Here is a 15,498-nt window from a genome sequence, read left to right as displayed (position 1 = left end):
AGCTAGTAAATAAACCCCTGCGACACCAACTGTCAGTTATGGAAGAGGAAGCGAGATGGACTGGGGCTCATTTGCTGTCTCCCTAGATGCCAATTTGCACCAGTCCAGTGACTGGCACTTTGAACCAAAATGGCTACCATATCATTTTACCCTCTGGTTTATGCCTAGTTGTTCCAAGGGTTCATCCAACAGCAAGATATTGACCCACAACACACCTCCAGGCTACAGTATGTCAAAACTAATTTAGAGGAAAAGAAAAAGACCGTAGATTTCAAATCATGGAATGATCTGTGCAGTCTCTAGACTTGAACCCTAGCAAGCAATTTTGGGGAAGAAGGGTAAAAGCAAAAAAGCTAAAAATGCAACATGTTTTTTGGAACTGCAACAATGTTGGTATGAACTTCCCAAACAATATTTGATTTCTATTGTAGAAAAAATACAGGTTTGTTTGAATGTATAGCAATGTAAAACATGCAGAGGAGAGATATGATTGGTATTAGTTAATTATTGCAAGTTTAACAGAATTTTTATTTTACTTGTTTTATCTAAAACAATGATCCATGATCCTCGTCTGATCAAAGCATTTCATACAAAACATCCCCAAAAGGCTAAAAAGTGTATTGTGGCCACTTGTAAAGCAGGGGATACTGTCATAACCACGACAAGAGACCCCAGAATCAGATGCCGTTACTTGTCCGGGCGCTGTTGGGTATTATCCGCGGCGCATCGGGAGTCCGTGGGCGTCTGGTCTCCATGGCTCCTGCTGACACACTGTCTTCTGGGTCTGTGGGGGCCACTGCTGGTTACCGCCGGCTGCACCAGCTCCTGCTCCCTGTCCGCTCTGGTCATCACAGCATCCCGCATGGTGTTCTCCCCGCCAACTGTCTTGTGTTGGTGCAGCCATCTTCTGTGAGGTCATCTGATGTTGGAGCTGCCAATGACTGTGTACTTCCAGGTTCTCCTTCTACTTCAGCCAACCAGCAGCAACTAGTGCCTATAAAATGACTTCCTGGATGCCCAGCATATTGCCAATGTGTCTATTCTCATAGCTTATTGCATGAGACCTGCCTCTGTGCTCCCCAGTGTACCCACACTGAACTTTCTGGTTCTGCTACGTATGTCAGTCGCCAGACTTATAAATCCAATCCAGCAAAGACTACTCCGGTACCAGCCCGAAGTTCAGCTTCTCCGGTACCAGCCCGGGGTTCAGCCTTTCCAGGTCCAGCCCAGAATACATCTGCTCCGGTACCAGCCTGGAATTCATTCTCTCCGGTTCCAGCCTGGAATTCGGAGAACAAACTTCATTCTCTCCGGTACCAGCCCGGAGTTCAATTTCTCCGGTACCATCCCAGAGTTCAGCCTCTCCGGTACCAGCCCTGAGTTCAGCCTCTCCGATACCAGCCCTGAGTTCAGCCTCTCAGATACCAGCCCTGAGTTCAGCCTCTCCGGTACCAGCCCTGAGTTCAGCCTTTCCAGGTCCAGCCCAGAATACATCTGCTCCGGTACCAGCCTGGAATTCATTCTCTCCGGTTCCAGCCCGGAATTCGGAGAACAAGCTTCAGCAGTGCCACTAGAATTTCAGCACCTTCTAACTGCCACTAGAATTTCCGCTCTTCCAAACTTGCTCCTAAATACATGCGCAGGAACTTCATTAAGCCTTCCAGTTTCCAGCATATTGCTGGCTCATCTCTTCCAGTCCCTGATTCCAGTCAAGGAACACAAATCAGCCAATCCTTGACATGTAATAAGTGAGGATCGTAACACGCACTGTACAAAGCCGAGATTTCCTTAATTGTTAAGACAAGTGGCAGGGCCATAATTCAGAGCAAATTACATAATCAAACTGCCCACACCCCCATTTAACTCAGGAAGTGGGTGGCAACGAGGGCCTTGCATACTCTTCCGGGTGTCCAGGAAAGCCACCTGAGAATCAGGAGTCTCCAGGACATTTTGTGAGAGTAGGAAACTAATGTGCATACTGGTAATGCCAACTCTGTCAGTGTGGCATGAACTCCCCCCCTTTAAAAATCCTGCATTTGTCACTGGTTAGGTTGCTATGGATTACACTACATTTTTCCACAGAGCATTACGTTATTAAATAAACACTATAGGAATTTTAATATATTGAGGGAATAATTACTATTGATTGCTCACTTTGCTTGTGAAAATATTACAAAGTTTCAGCTTCTCTTAGAATGCTTTTATGGTAGAGTGCACAGTTCAACTATAATTATTTAATTTCCTGAAATTACTGTGACCTTTTGGACTCCTGAGACAGGAGACTTTAAAATAATAGGTGACCTAGCTATATATGCTGCCAAAAGAATACCATATAAACCCCATCTCAAAAAAGGAAAAAAAAAATTTTTTTAAGGTAGACCAGGGGCTTCAGTACGATTTATGTTGGAGGGCAAGATGTAATTTAATTTTGGCGCCCTCTCCTTCCCCTCTCCTCTCTCTCCAACTTACCTATTGCTGGATGGAGGCTAGTCGATAGCATGGGGGAAGAGGAGGCCAGCACCACGGAAGAAGAGGTGGGCGGGACCACCAGGGAGGAGTAGGCAACACCATAGTGGAACAGGAGGCAGGGGCTGTCCATTATAGCAATAGGCTGCATATCCCCTGCACCGCACAGAGGAAGAGGTGTTATGTGAAGTCTTTTAACTTAAAGACCGCATAATACACCATCTCCTTCTCCGTGCAGTGCAGGGGCCGTGCAACCTATTGCTATAATGCACCACCCTTGACCGTCCGCGGCTGCCTCTAAAATGTTTGGGGAGTGGGGGGGGGAAGCCGCCCACTTGCTCCCCTGTTCCAGCACCTATGAGGTAGACACAAACAGATGAGGGTGTTTTATTTAAACAAATCATGTACAGTATAGGTGTGGTACAGCATTGACATGAATACAAGATATTCCACCATGTTTTATTATGTAAAATTAGCATTTAATACCATAATACATTACTGCACAGTCTATACAGTAATAAAGCAACTTTCAGAATTTAAATTTCACAGTGGGAATGAGCAAATGTTCTCTGTAAAGCACTGCAGAATATGTGTGCACTGATAAATAACTGGTAATAAATAATACATTAGGCCACACCCCATCCACTCAGGCCACACTATGATCCGTCCTAAACAAGCCTTGAAGCCACACCCATTTTGGGTGGCAAAAATCGAAACTGTCTATGGAAATCGGGACTGATGTCAGTTGTGATTAATAATGTAAGGTGCTAGGAAGTATCACATGTTTTGGGTACCCACAGATGTCGGTCCAGTTGCATACCCTCGGTACCGCTGATAGTTGTATCCCTGATTATTTCTTGCATTCATGTCACACCTAAAATAAATATAAATTCAATCTAAAAAAAATAAAATGATATTATGAGTGAAAAACTGATCTGACCTATATTGTGCTAGTTAGAAGAACTATGCTAGATGTTTACATCTAACATTCTTATGAGGGAAATTGCTAATAGCAATTACAGAAACAAGGCTTGTAATTTACTGTAAAAGTAGCACCATGAGGAAAGCTTACATCTAATGTAGCAATAAAAAAGGTGAATGATGCTAATATTTAATAATATACCCCCCAAAAAAAACCACAATATTTTAGTCACTTGCTAGAAGCTAAAATAAAAATAGCATAATATAATAAAAAGAAAATATCAATAAACACAGATGTGCATGTTTGTTATTTTGAACTTGATCTTCCCACAAAGGGTAGCACAGGAAAATCTGTGGCCTGAAGTTAAAAAACATATGATCACTTCCCATAACGCCACAAACTCCCAAATGACCTATCTACAGCCAAACATATGTTCAAATTAGGGGTGAGCGGGTTCGGATTTCAGAAATCCGAACCCCCCTGAGCCCCCCCGATCCGAGTCAGGCTCGACTTTTCCCACCTGACTCGGATCTGAAGTCGAGGCAAAACGTCATCATCCCGCCTTCCGGGTCTCGCGGGTTTTGGATCCTATATAAGGTACCCGCATCGGCGCCATTTTCTCACTCGGCTGTGGACAGTGAAGAGGGAGGGTGGGAGTTAGGGCTGGCTGGGCTGTGTAGTGTTGTGCTGTGCTGTGCTGTGCTGCTGTTGTCCATAGGGGCTGTGTCCACTACTTTAAAGTCCATAGGGGCTGGCTGGACTGTGTTGTGCAGTCAGTTGTCCATAGGGGCTGTGTCCACTCCAAAGTCCTGTGCAGTGTCCCAGTCCTAAAGGGGTGCTGTAGTGTTATCCAGGAGGTGCTCTGTCCGTCAGGGGTGCTCCCCCCAAGTGCAAAAAAAAAAAATATTTTTTCTGTGTTTGTGAATTGTGTGCACTGTGGCTGCACGTGCATCAACAAAGGAGCAGCGCCAAGCGTGCGCCTGTGTCCCATAAGTAAAAGGCCGGCTGGCTTGTCCGTTAAAGGGTGATGTAACCCCCAAAGGGCACTCCAAACAAAATAAAAATATATATTTTTTTGTGTTTGTGAATTGTGTGCGCAGTAGCCGCACGTGCATCAACAAAGTAGTGCCAAGCGTGCGTCTGTGTCCCATAAATAAAGGGCCGGCTGGATTGACCGCTAAAGGGTGCTGTAACCCCCAAAGGGCACTCCAAACAAAATAAAAAAAAATATTTTTTGTGTTTGTGAATTGTGTGCGCAGTAGCCGCACGTGCATCAACAAAGTAGTGCCAAGCGTGCGCCTGTGTCCCATAAATAAAGGGCCGGCTGGATTGACCGCTAAAGGGTGCTGTAACCCCCAAAGGGCACTCCAAACAAAATAAAAAAATCTATTTTTTTGTGTTTGTGAATTGTGTGCGCAGTAGCCGCACGTGCATCAACAAAGTAGTGCCAAGCGTGCGCCTGTGTCCCATAAATAAAGGGCCGGCTGGATTGACCGCTAAAGGGTGCTGTAACCCCCAAAGGGCACTCCAAACAAAATAAAAAAATATTTTCTGTGTTTGTGAATTGTGTGGGCTGTAGCTGCACGTGCATCAACAAAGGAGCAGCACCAAGCGTGCGCCCGTGTCCCATAAGTAAGCACTAGTCTCCAACAAAAATAAAAAATTATTTTCTGTGTTTGTGTGCGCCTTAGCCGCACGTATATATCAATATAACATAAATGGAGGACCAAGCTTTCTCCGATAAAAATAAAATAGGGAAAGATCAAGAACCACTTCCTCCTAGTGCTGAAGCTGCTGCCACTAGTCATGACATAGACGATAACATGCCATCAACGTCGTCTGCCAAGGCCGATGCCCAAAGTCATAGTAGAGGGTACATACAATCCCAAATGACAAAGTTCAGGAAAATGACCTTGAAAAAAACATTTAAATCATCTGAAGAGAAACGTAAACTTGCCAATATGCCATTTACGACACGGAGTGGCAAGGAATAGCTAAGGTCTTTCCCTATGTTCATGACTAGTGGTTCAGCTTCACATGACGATGGAAGCCCTCCTCCCACTAAAAAAATCAAACGAGTTAAGCTGGAAAAAGCACAGCGAAGAACTGTGCGTTATAAGAAGATGTCACAAATCCCCAAGGAGAGTCCAAGTGTGGTGGTGGTTGCTATGCCTGACCTTCCCAGCACTGGACGGGAAGAGGTGGCTCTTTCCACCATTTGCATGCCCCCTGCAAGTGCTGAAAGGAGCACCCACAGTCCACTTGCTGATATGCAAATTGAAGATGTCACTGTTGAAGTACAACAGGATGAGGATACTGGTGTAGCTGGCGCTGAGGAAGGTGGCGAGGAGGATTCTGATGGTGATGTGGTTTTTTTAAATCAGGCTCCGGGGGAGACAGTTGTTGTCCGTGGGATGAAAAAGCCCATCACGGTCATGCCTGGGCAGAAGACCAAACATTCCACCTCTTTGGTCTGGCAATATTTCTATCCAAATCCAGACAACAACTGTCTTGCCATATGTACCATATGTAAAGGTGAAATAAGTAGGGGTAGGGACGTTAACCACCTAGGAACATCCTCCCTTATACGGCACCTGCAGCGTGTTCATAAAAAGTTACTGTCAAGTTCAGAAACTTTGGCTAAGACCATAAGCAGTCCAGGGACACCTAAATCCCGTTGTCCTGTTGTATCCAAGCGCCTGCAAACCACACCGTTAACTCCCTCCTCGTCAATTTCCTCCTTAGTCAGGATCGGAAGTAGTCCTGCAGGCCATGTCACTGGCATGACTGACTCTCCTATCCAGGATTCCTCCGGATGATCCTGCATTGCTACTCCTCCTGCTGCCGCTGCTGCTGTTGCTGCTGCTGGGAGTCATTCATCATCCCAGAGAGGAAGTAGGAACACCACTAATTTTACTAAACAATTGACCCTCCAACAGTCCTTAGTGAGGAGAATGAAGTACGACAGCAGTCATCCTGAAGCAAAACGTATAACTGAGGCCTTGACTGCTATGTTGGTGTTAGACGTGCGTCCGGTATCCGCCATTAGTGCAGTGGGATTTAGACAATTGATGGAGGTAGTGTGTCCCCGGTTCCAAATCCCGTCTAGATTCCACTTCACTAGGCAGGCGATACCGAGACTGTACAGAAATGTCAGAAAAAGTGTCCTCGGTGTCCTGAAAAATGCCGTTGTACCCAATGTCCACTTAACCACGGACATGTGGACAAGTGGAACAGGGCAGACTAAGGACTATATGACTGTGACAGCCCACTGGGTAGATGTATCACCTTACGCAGCAACAGCAGCAGCGTCACCAGCAGCAGCATCTCAGAAACGCCAGCTCGTTCCAAGGCAGGCTACGCTGTGTAACACCGGTTTCAGTAAGAGGCACACCGCCGACAACCTCTTAGAGAAACTGAGGGAAGTCATCGCCCAGTGGCTTACCCCACTTAGACTCTCCTGGGGATTTGTGATATCTGACAACGCCACCAATATTGTGCGGGCATTACATCTGGGCAAATTCCAGCACGTCCCATGTTTTGCTCACACAATAAACTTGGTGGTGCAGAATTTTCTGAAAAGCGACAGGGGCGTGCAGGAGACGCTTTGGGTGGCTCGAAAAATTTCTGGCCACTTTCGCCATTCAGCGACTGCGTGCCGAAGACTGGAGCGCCAGCAAACACTCTTGAACCTGCCCCGCCATCACCTGAAGCAAGAGGTTGTGACGTGGTGGAACTCAACCCTCTATATGCTTCAGAGGATGGAGGAGCAGCAAAAGGCCATTCAAGCCTATACGTCCACCTATGACATAGGCAAAGGAGGGGGTATGCACCTGACTCAAGCGCAGTGGAGAATGATTTCCGTGTTGTGCAAGGTTCTCCAGCCCTTCGAACTTGCCACACGTGAAGTCAGTTCAGACACTGCCAGCTTGCGTCAGGTCATTCCCCTCATCAGGCTTTTGCAGAAGCAGCTGGAGAAAGTGAAGGAGGAGCTAAGACGGAGCGATTCCGCTCAGCATGTGGGACTTGTGGATGAAGCCCTTCATTCGCTTTGCCAGGATTCCAGGGTGGTCAATCTGTTGAAATCAGACCACTACATTTTGGCCACCGTGCTCGATCCTAGGTTTAAAGCCTATGTGGTGTCTCTCTTTCCGGCCAACACAAGCCTGCAGAGGTGCAAAGACCTGCTGGTGAAAACACTGTCAGCTGAAGAGGAACGTGACACGTCAACAGCTCCTTCTTCATTTTCTCCCGCAACTGGGGCTGCCAGGAAAAAACTTAGGTATCCTAAGCAACCCGCTGGCAGTGATGCAGGGCAGGCAGGACCAAGTTTGGACATCTGGTCCGGACTGAAGGACCTGGCAACAATTTCTGACATGTCTACTGTCACTGCATATGATACTGTCACCATTGACAGAATGGTGGAGGATTACATCGGTGACAGCATCCAAGTAGGCATGTCAGACAGTCCGTACCTGTACTGGCAGGAAAAAGAGGCAATTTGGAGGCCCCTGTACAAACTGGCTCTATTTTACCTGAGTTGCCCCCCCCCCTCCAGTGTGTACTCCGAAAGAGTGTTTAGTGCAGCCGGGAACCTTGTCAGCGAAAGGCGTAGGAGGTTGCTTCCACAAAATGTGAAGAAGATGATGTTCATAAAAATGAATTATCAACTCTTCCAGGGAGACCAGCCTCCAGAACGTACAGAGAGACCTGTGGTGGTGGATTCCAGCAGGGACGAGTTAATTCTCTGTGAGGATGAGGATGTTCACAACACTGAAGAGGGTGAGGAATCGGTGGATGAGGAGGATGAGGACGACATCTTGCCTCCGTAGAGCCAGTTTGTGTAGGGACAGATTAATTGCCAGCTTGTTTTGTGGGGGCCCAAACGAACCAATCATTTCAGCCACAGTCGTGTGGCAGACCCTGGCGCTGAAATGATTGGTTTGTTAAAGTGTGCATGTCCTGTTTATACAACATAAGGGTGGGTGGGAGGGCCCAAGGACAATTCCATCTTGCACTTCTTTTTTTTCTTTGCATTTGCATTATGTACAGTTTGGGGCCTAGTTTTTCAAACTGCCATCCTGTCTGCCACTGCAGTGCCACTCCTAGATGGGCCACGTGTTTGTGCCGCCCACTCGTATCGCTTAGCATAGTCATCCAGCTACCTCGGTGCAACCTTTTGGACATAAAAACACTATTGTGAGGTGTGAGGTGTTCAGAATAGACTGGAAATGAGTGGAAATTAAGGTTATTGAGGTTAATAATAGCATAGCAGCAGAAAAACCCACAAATTCTGTGATTTTAGCTGTTTTTATGCTTTTTTAAAAAAAAATACAGATCCAAAACACAAAACCCAGAACCCAAAACACGGAAGGGTGGTTTTGGCAAAACCAATCCAGATCCAAAACACGAAGAAAGATCCAAAACCAAAATACGAAAAGTTGCCGGTGCACACCCCTAGTTCAAATATAATGCCATTTAGGCTGAGTACTGCTTAGTGGACTATGGCCCTCATTCAGAGCCGCTCGTTAGCGGCAGTACGCTCGTTCCGAGCGATGTTTGCACATCTGCGCATGCGTACGCTTTTTAGTACGCATGCGCGAACCAGTCAGTGCGGTCGAAAATCCTTTGTACGCAATATAGCGAGTGCCTGCTATTTTGAGTGACAGAATGAGGCGTATGTGGGTGGTAACAGGGGAAGGTGCTTGAAAATGGGGAGTGGAGATCCGAACGCAGGCGTGCTTAAAGGTCAAAACGGGCGTTTTATGGGTGTGTATATTTAAAACAGCAGCGTCATTGACCACGTCACTGGGTTATTTTATAGCCAGAACTGCACGCAAATTTGTGGTAGCAAACACCAACCACAAGAATAGCGAGCAATTCATACGCTGGTCGATGTACTCGATTAATCTAATAAATAGCGGACATGACGTAGGATGCGTGCGGCCAGGGGGCGTTTTTAACAAATAAACGAGCGTATGTTTTGCTCGTTCGTTCAGACTTAGAGGTGTGAACAGACTGCAATGTGCGTACGGATCATTTGAATAGCCACCCCTTGTTTTTAAACGAACGACCGCAAATAGCGTCCGGCTCTGAATGAGGGCCTATGCCTCATATTAGGGGTCCCTGCTAGGTCCTAGGTGGATAGCAGGATTTAATTACCACAGGAAGATGCATAAATATGTATGTGTAATGGTGCATACACACGATACGATCAGTCAGCGATAACTATATCGCTGACTGATCGACCTGCACCTTCCCGCCAACGAGGGCCAGCGACCCTAGTCGATAACAACAAGGTTGGCCTGCATGCATGGTCGATGGACAATATGTTTATCGTCCATACGTGCCCCGCACATCGCAGGTCGTTGGTCGGTTGGAGGCACCGAAAAATGCACGATATGATCGTTATCGTTCATATCGTGAAATTTTAATCGTACCGTGTATACACACCATAAGATATGTGTATTTTAACATCACATTTGTTCACATAAAATGGCTTCCTGACACAAGCTATGCCCCACTAGACCCAGTGGCAAACGCAGGATTTCTAGACGGGGGTTTCCAAATGCTTGATTTTAAAACGAGTGTGGCCAGTCCATGAAGAGGGCATAATTAGCACTTATCCAGCTTTATTTTGCATCATACAAAGTATATTGTGTTGCATAATTCCAGCATATACAGGACCAGTGATCACAGTAAGCCATTAGATGCGGCAGGAGGTCCATCCTGTCTGCGCAGAATGTTTTTTTTTCAGATGTGGGCACCATTCCAGAGCATTGGAGCAAGTCCAAGAGTCTGGGGTAGCAGCAGAAGAACCTGGCACTTCCCTGACATATATGGACATATTGGTCTCCTTATGTCCTGGTAGTCTATTATTATACAGCATTAATAATTAACCGTATTGATGGTCTATAGCAGTGTACCCCTAACAGTGCATGTTTTCCACATCTCCTAGTTGGTGCACAGGTAAATTTATTACTGGCTGACACATTAAAAGATACACAGGTGGTGCTAATCATTTCATTTGTGATACTGAGAAGAACATGCAGCGCTAGTAACATTGTATTATATTACTATTTCTATTGTGGTCATGGTGTGTGCTGGGGAGGGGGGTTTCCAGGCAGACGGAAACCCCCCCTGCGTTTGCCTATGACTAGACCTAACTATCTCTCGGCTGCTAGTCATCGGTGGAAGCCCTGCACACTGGACTCCACAATGCTTTTATCCTTCACATACTCCAGAGCACTCCTGGCCAACCTGTGGCTCTCCAGCTGTTGTGAAACTACAAGTCCCAGCATACCTCTAACTGATCAGCTGGTAGATCATGCTAGGACTTGTAGTTTCACAACAGTTGGAGAACCACAGGTTGGCCAGGCCTGCTTCAGAGCAATCACAACCATGTAGTGCAGCTGTGTGTGAAACCTTTCCTGAAGGAGACAGTAGGATCCTTAACCCTGTCTGCCCCTTGTCCTAGGAAGCGAGTCCTGTTCTGGACATCAGAATGTGGCAAAGTACCCTCTATGCCACATTATATATAAATTAATATTACATATAAATAAATGGCGTTGATCCAGGCAGACCAGCCTTGGCCGGAGAGCGTATAGTAGGGAGCAGGATCGCAGGACAGACAATCTCATTGGACCTGATTTGTATGTAGTAGCTGATGTGTAGTCGCAGTAGAGGTGTGGGGTTTTGCTATTAAAAGCATTGCCCTTTTAAATTTTGGTCTTAAATACACCAGGAAGCTAGTAAATAAACCCCTGTGACACCAACTGTCAGTTATGGAAGAGGAAGCGAGATGGACTGGGGCTCATTTGCTGTCTCCCTAGATGCCAATTTGCACCAGTCCAGTGACTGGCACTTTGAACCAAAATGGCTACCATATCATTTTACCCTCTGGTTTATGCCTAGTTGTTCCAAGGGTTCATCCAACAGCAAGATATTGACCCACAACACACCTCCAGGCTACAGTATGTCAAAACTAATTTAGAGGAAAAGAAAAAGACCGTAGATTTCAAATCATGGAATGATCTGTGCAGTCTCTAGACTTGAACCCTAGCAAGCAATTTTGGGGAAGAAGGGTAAAAGCAAAAAAGCTAAAAATGCAACATGTTTTTTGGAACTGCAACAATGTTGGTATGAACTTCCCAAACAATATTTGATTTCTATTGTAGAAAAAATACAGGTTTGTTTGAATGTATAGCAATGTAAAACATGCAGAGGAGATATATGATTGGTATTAGTTAATTATTGCAAGTTTAACAGAATTTTTATTTTACTTGTTTTATCTAAAAGCCCACCCTCTTGAAATATCAACTAGGTATTATAGCAATATTGTTAAATTGTTGATGCATGAAACTTGAAAACAATAAATTTATTTCTATTTATTGTTTCAGATCATGGTAAAAATAATCCATCATCAACAATAATAATTCTCGTATCTATGGTTATGTTCCTCCTGATTATTCTAATAATAGTAATGGTTAGCTTAAGAAGACATTTCAAATGCTTCAAGAAAACAGGTAAGTTTCTGTGTATTTGTATACATGTCTTGTCTGTTTCTAAAGCAGTTCACCATTACCAGAGCATCACTCGTTTTTTTTGGTTTATATAATGTATACTCCTTGGCTCTTTATACTTATAGCCTTTCCTCCTATGAGACGTGAAAGCTTTGCATCACTTGGCTCCATCCTAGGGTCAGCAGAGACAAGATTCTCCCAGTGTATCCTGGATCCTAACTTGCATCCTAAACTTCACCTCACCTGAACTCTGCAAGAAGCACAGGATGAAACAAGGCACCTGGCTTTCCCCTCCCTCAGCTGGTGTATGAATCTATAGGGGAGGATACACAGCACTCACCTGCACTTGCACTAACGGTCAAGTGACATCGCTTGTGCCAGATATGAATTGTCCGGCCTATTTAAACCTGTCAGCTGAGATAAGACCTGTCTAGATAATGAGGTTTCACACCTTGAACTCTAGCTTTCCCTTATCTGTTCCAGGTCCAGATACACTGCAGCCTGATTTCCTAGTGTTTGACTTAACTAGTTCTGACTTTTCTGTTTTAGTACCTTCTTGGCTACGGGGAGATGTGCTAAGCTCTGGAGAGTGATAAATTGCACAGTGATAAACTACCAACCAATTAGCTCCTAACTCATTTTATAGACTGTATTTGAAAATGACAGTATGGGGCTGATAGGTTGGTAGTTTATCACTCTCCAAATGATCACTTTCCTGAGCTTAGTTCATCTGCCCCCTAGTCTGACAACTCTCCCGCTCCATTACCAGCCTATTAGACTAAGAGTCTGGTCAGGGGCTGCAACCTGCATATTGCCTGCATCTAAGTCCAAACCAGGAGTCCCTGGTGAAGACCATTGGTGCGTTAAACTCCATGCCTCTGTTTTAGGCAGCACAAATCTTAGTTGATGTACTGAATCCAGTTATTATTAGCATAACTGTGACAGTATAGTCTGGCTACAATGGGTTAAGTTGCCTTTGCTTAAAGATTTGTTCCATCAAGTTATTATGAGGGTTGATACACAATAGACCAATCACAACCAGGTTATGCAGTATCTTCAGTCTGTACCGTGTTTGGATACCATACAGCCGCTACAGCGGCTTGAAGTCCACCTACCATTCTCTGTCAGTTCCTTTTAGGAACTCATCAGTTTCCTAATACAACAAAATTTGATATGGTAGCCTTTATTTACTATTGCTTGGGCAAGTCTTGGCCTGGGCATCACCTTTATAGCAATGGAAAGACCTGTTAAATAATATTGCTGCATTTCTCAACATCTTTTCCTGAACTTTGGCAGAAACAGCTATCCTTTGTCTTATTCAAGGTGTGCATACTGTAGGGCAATAGGCAGAGTAGTTCAGGACCTTGCTTCTAAAATCCAGCATTAGTAGCTACATCTTGGCAAGGACAAACTGGCTTCTAGGCAACTACTATCATCATAGAATGATCTCTTTGTACTAAAATAGATCTGCATTTTAGCGAATGCTCTCAAGAGAGAGAGCAATCCCAAATTCAAATAAATTGTCTCACCATTTTTCTGTTCTGGTCATGCCCTTTGAAGAGGGCAGATCTTGACTAATGCTAGGTACACACTACAATGACGGATCAATTAGCAGACTGATCCACCATCTGAGCAGCCGATTGGTAAGCTATACACATTTACTAATTGCTCGATATATCTGGCCTGACATTACAACTGGGTGGACATTTAAATTTGCCCGCCCAGTTGAGATATCCGTATCGGCGTTCCCTGCAGCAAGTGTATGGCCGGTTGGCGGGTCATCTGTACACATATGCAGATGCGCCAATATATCTTTCAGATATATCAGTATTGGATGTGTCGAAGGGCCAACCTGATATGCCTGTGAACGACATTGTTCACAGCATTACTCTGAAAAACAAGTCAAGAAATTTTTTTTTAAAATGTGTCTTTGTTATGGAGAAATCGGTTAGCTTGTCACTCACTCATGCTAAGTGGCCAGGAAATGGGAAATTCTAATTAGCCATGGGGAGGCTATGTTAAATGTGGTTCTGTATTCTTCCCAATCTAGTACTCTAGCTCACATTTCCTTGCGGCCCAGAGTCACACTTAGCCTTCCTTGATTCAGGGAAAGATGATAATTTCATTACATCAGTAGTGGAGAAGAAGTTAGCATTGTCAACAGTACCCCTTCAGATATGCATCACCTTGACAGAATTGGTGGGAGCAAATTTCCAGGAAAGACCTCCTATTTTCACACTACATGGTTGGAGACAATATCTTTCCATTAAATTCCTGCTGCTATAAAGCTGTTCACTTTAGGTCCGCCATGGTTGCAGACACATTCACCCCTCCTTAACTGGGATAGTGCTTAAATTATCTTGTGGGTCAATGATACTTTTACTCCGGATTGGGGCACTCTCCCGAATGACATAGATCTGTGAAGCTTTGCCCAGGTCCTACAAAATAAGGCTGCCCTCAAGAATGTTATACCCAACCTGGGGAGGCCAAGGACATGCAGAAAATCACCTTCCATCTGGTTCCTGAGCACCTTCCTAGTTCTCCGGGACCTTTTGATGTCCCACTGGCAGATACATTGTCAGCGTAACAAGAAGAAGCAGTGCTCTTGGTCCGCAACAACTGGGATGTGTTTTCTCCTCTGCTTGGGCGTACTACCTTGGTGGAGCATGATATAAATACACCTGAAGGGGTGGTTATGAAGCAGCGACCGTATCGCATTCGTGAGTCGCAGTGTCAAGCAGTCTGGCAAGAGGTGAAGGATATGCTTCAGCTTGGGGTCAATGAGGAGTCCAGGAGTGATTGGTCAAGTCTTATTGTCCTAGTCCCCAAGCCTATGGGGGCAAAATATTTCTGTAATGACTTTAGACATCTGAATCAAGTTTCCCGGATCGATGCATACACGCTACCTCAGTTGGATGAACTGGTGGAAGATTTGTCGAGTAGCTGGTATCTTACAACCCTAGACCTCACAAAGGGGTATTGGCAAATTCCCCTAAGCGAGACCGCCAAGGAGAAGACTGCCTTCTCAAGGCTTGATGGCCTGTATCAATATAAAGTACTTCCTTTTGGCCTTCATGTGGCACCAGCGACATTCCAGTGTGCCATGGATCGCCTACTAAGGCCACACTAGGGGTACGCCATAGCCTATTTAAATGACATTGTTATATATACCGAAGATTGGGAAACACACTTGCCCAAATTCCAAAAAGTGCTGCACAGTTTAAGACATCACGAGTTTACAGCTAATCCAGTAAAGTGTACCATCGAACTTTCAGTGGCCAATTACCTGGGAAAAATGTGATTGCCAAGGGACAAGTGAAACCCCACCTATGGAAAGTGAAGGTGGTTAAGTCCTGACCAAGACCATACACCAACAAACAAATGAGAACTTTCCTTGGGCTGGTGGGCTATTACTTCCGTTTCATTCCTCATTACACCTCCAGAGCTTTACCGTTGACTGAAACCCTTAAGAAGGCTCAGCCGGAAAGAATCCTCTGGTCCAAAACAGCTGAGGCAGCAAGGGAAGATATGAGAATGGCCCTGTGTTCCAATCCGGTCCTACAGGGACCCGATTTCAACCCTTTGTCC

The 15,498-nt window shown here is 45.2% G+C and overlaps 1 protein-coding gene across 1 annotated transcript in view; it reads left to right on the top strand.

Moving 5' to 3' along the window:
• The window catches only part of LOC148519339 (uncharacterized), a 70,265-nt gene extending 55,225 nt beyond the window's left edge, over positions 1-15,040 (top strand). Inside the window, exons 5-6 of the mRNA XM_088476619.1 lie at positions 11,788-11,913; positions 14,502-15,040. Of these exons, the coding sequence (XP_088332745.1) occupies positions 11,788-11,913; positions 14,502-15,040 (665 nt within the window). The remainder of the gene's footprint in view (positions 1-11,787; positions 11,914-14,501) is intronic.
• The last annotated feature ends 458 nt before the right edge of the window (positions 15,041-15,498 follow it).

This window comes from Taudactylus pleione, unplaced genomic scaffold (assembly GCF_031769625.1).
Source record: "Taudactylus pleione unplaced genomic scaffold, aTauple2 ptg000190l, whole genome shotgun sequence".
Classification (NCBI taxonomy): Eukaryota; Metazoa; Chordata; class Amphibia; order Anura; family Myobatrachidae; genus Taudactylus; species Taudactylus pleione.
The sequence above is the reverse complement of the archived record's forward strand: the minus strand, read 5'-3'. Positions and strand labels throughout refer to the sequence as shown.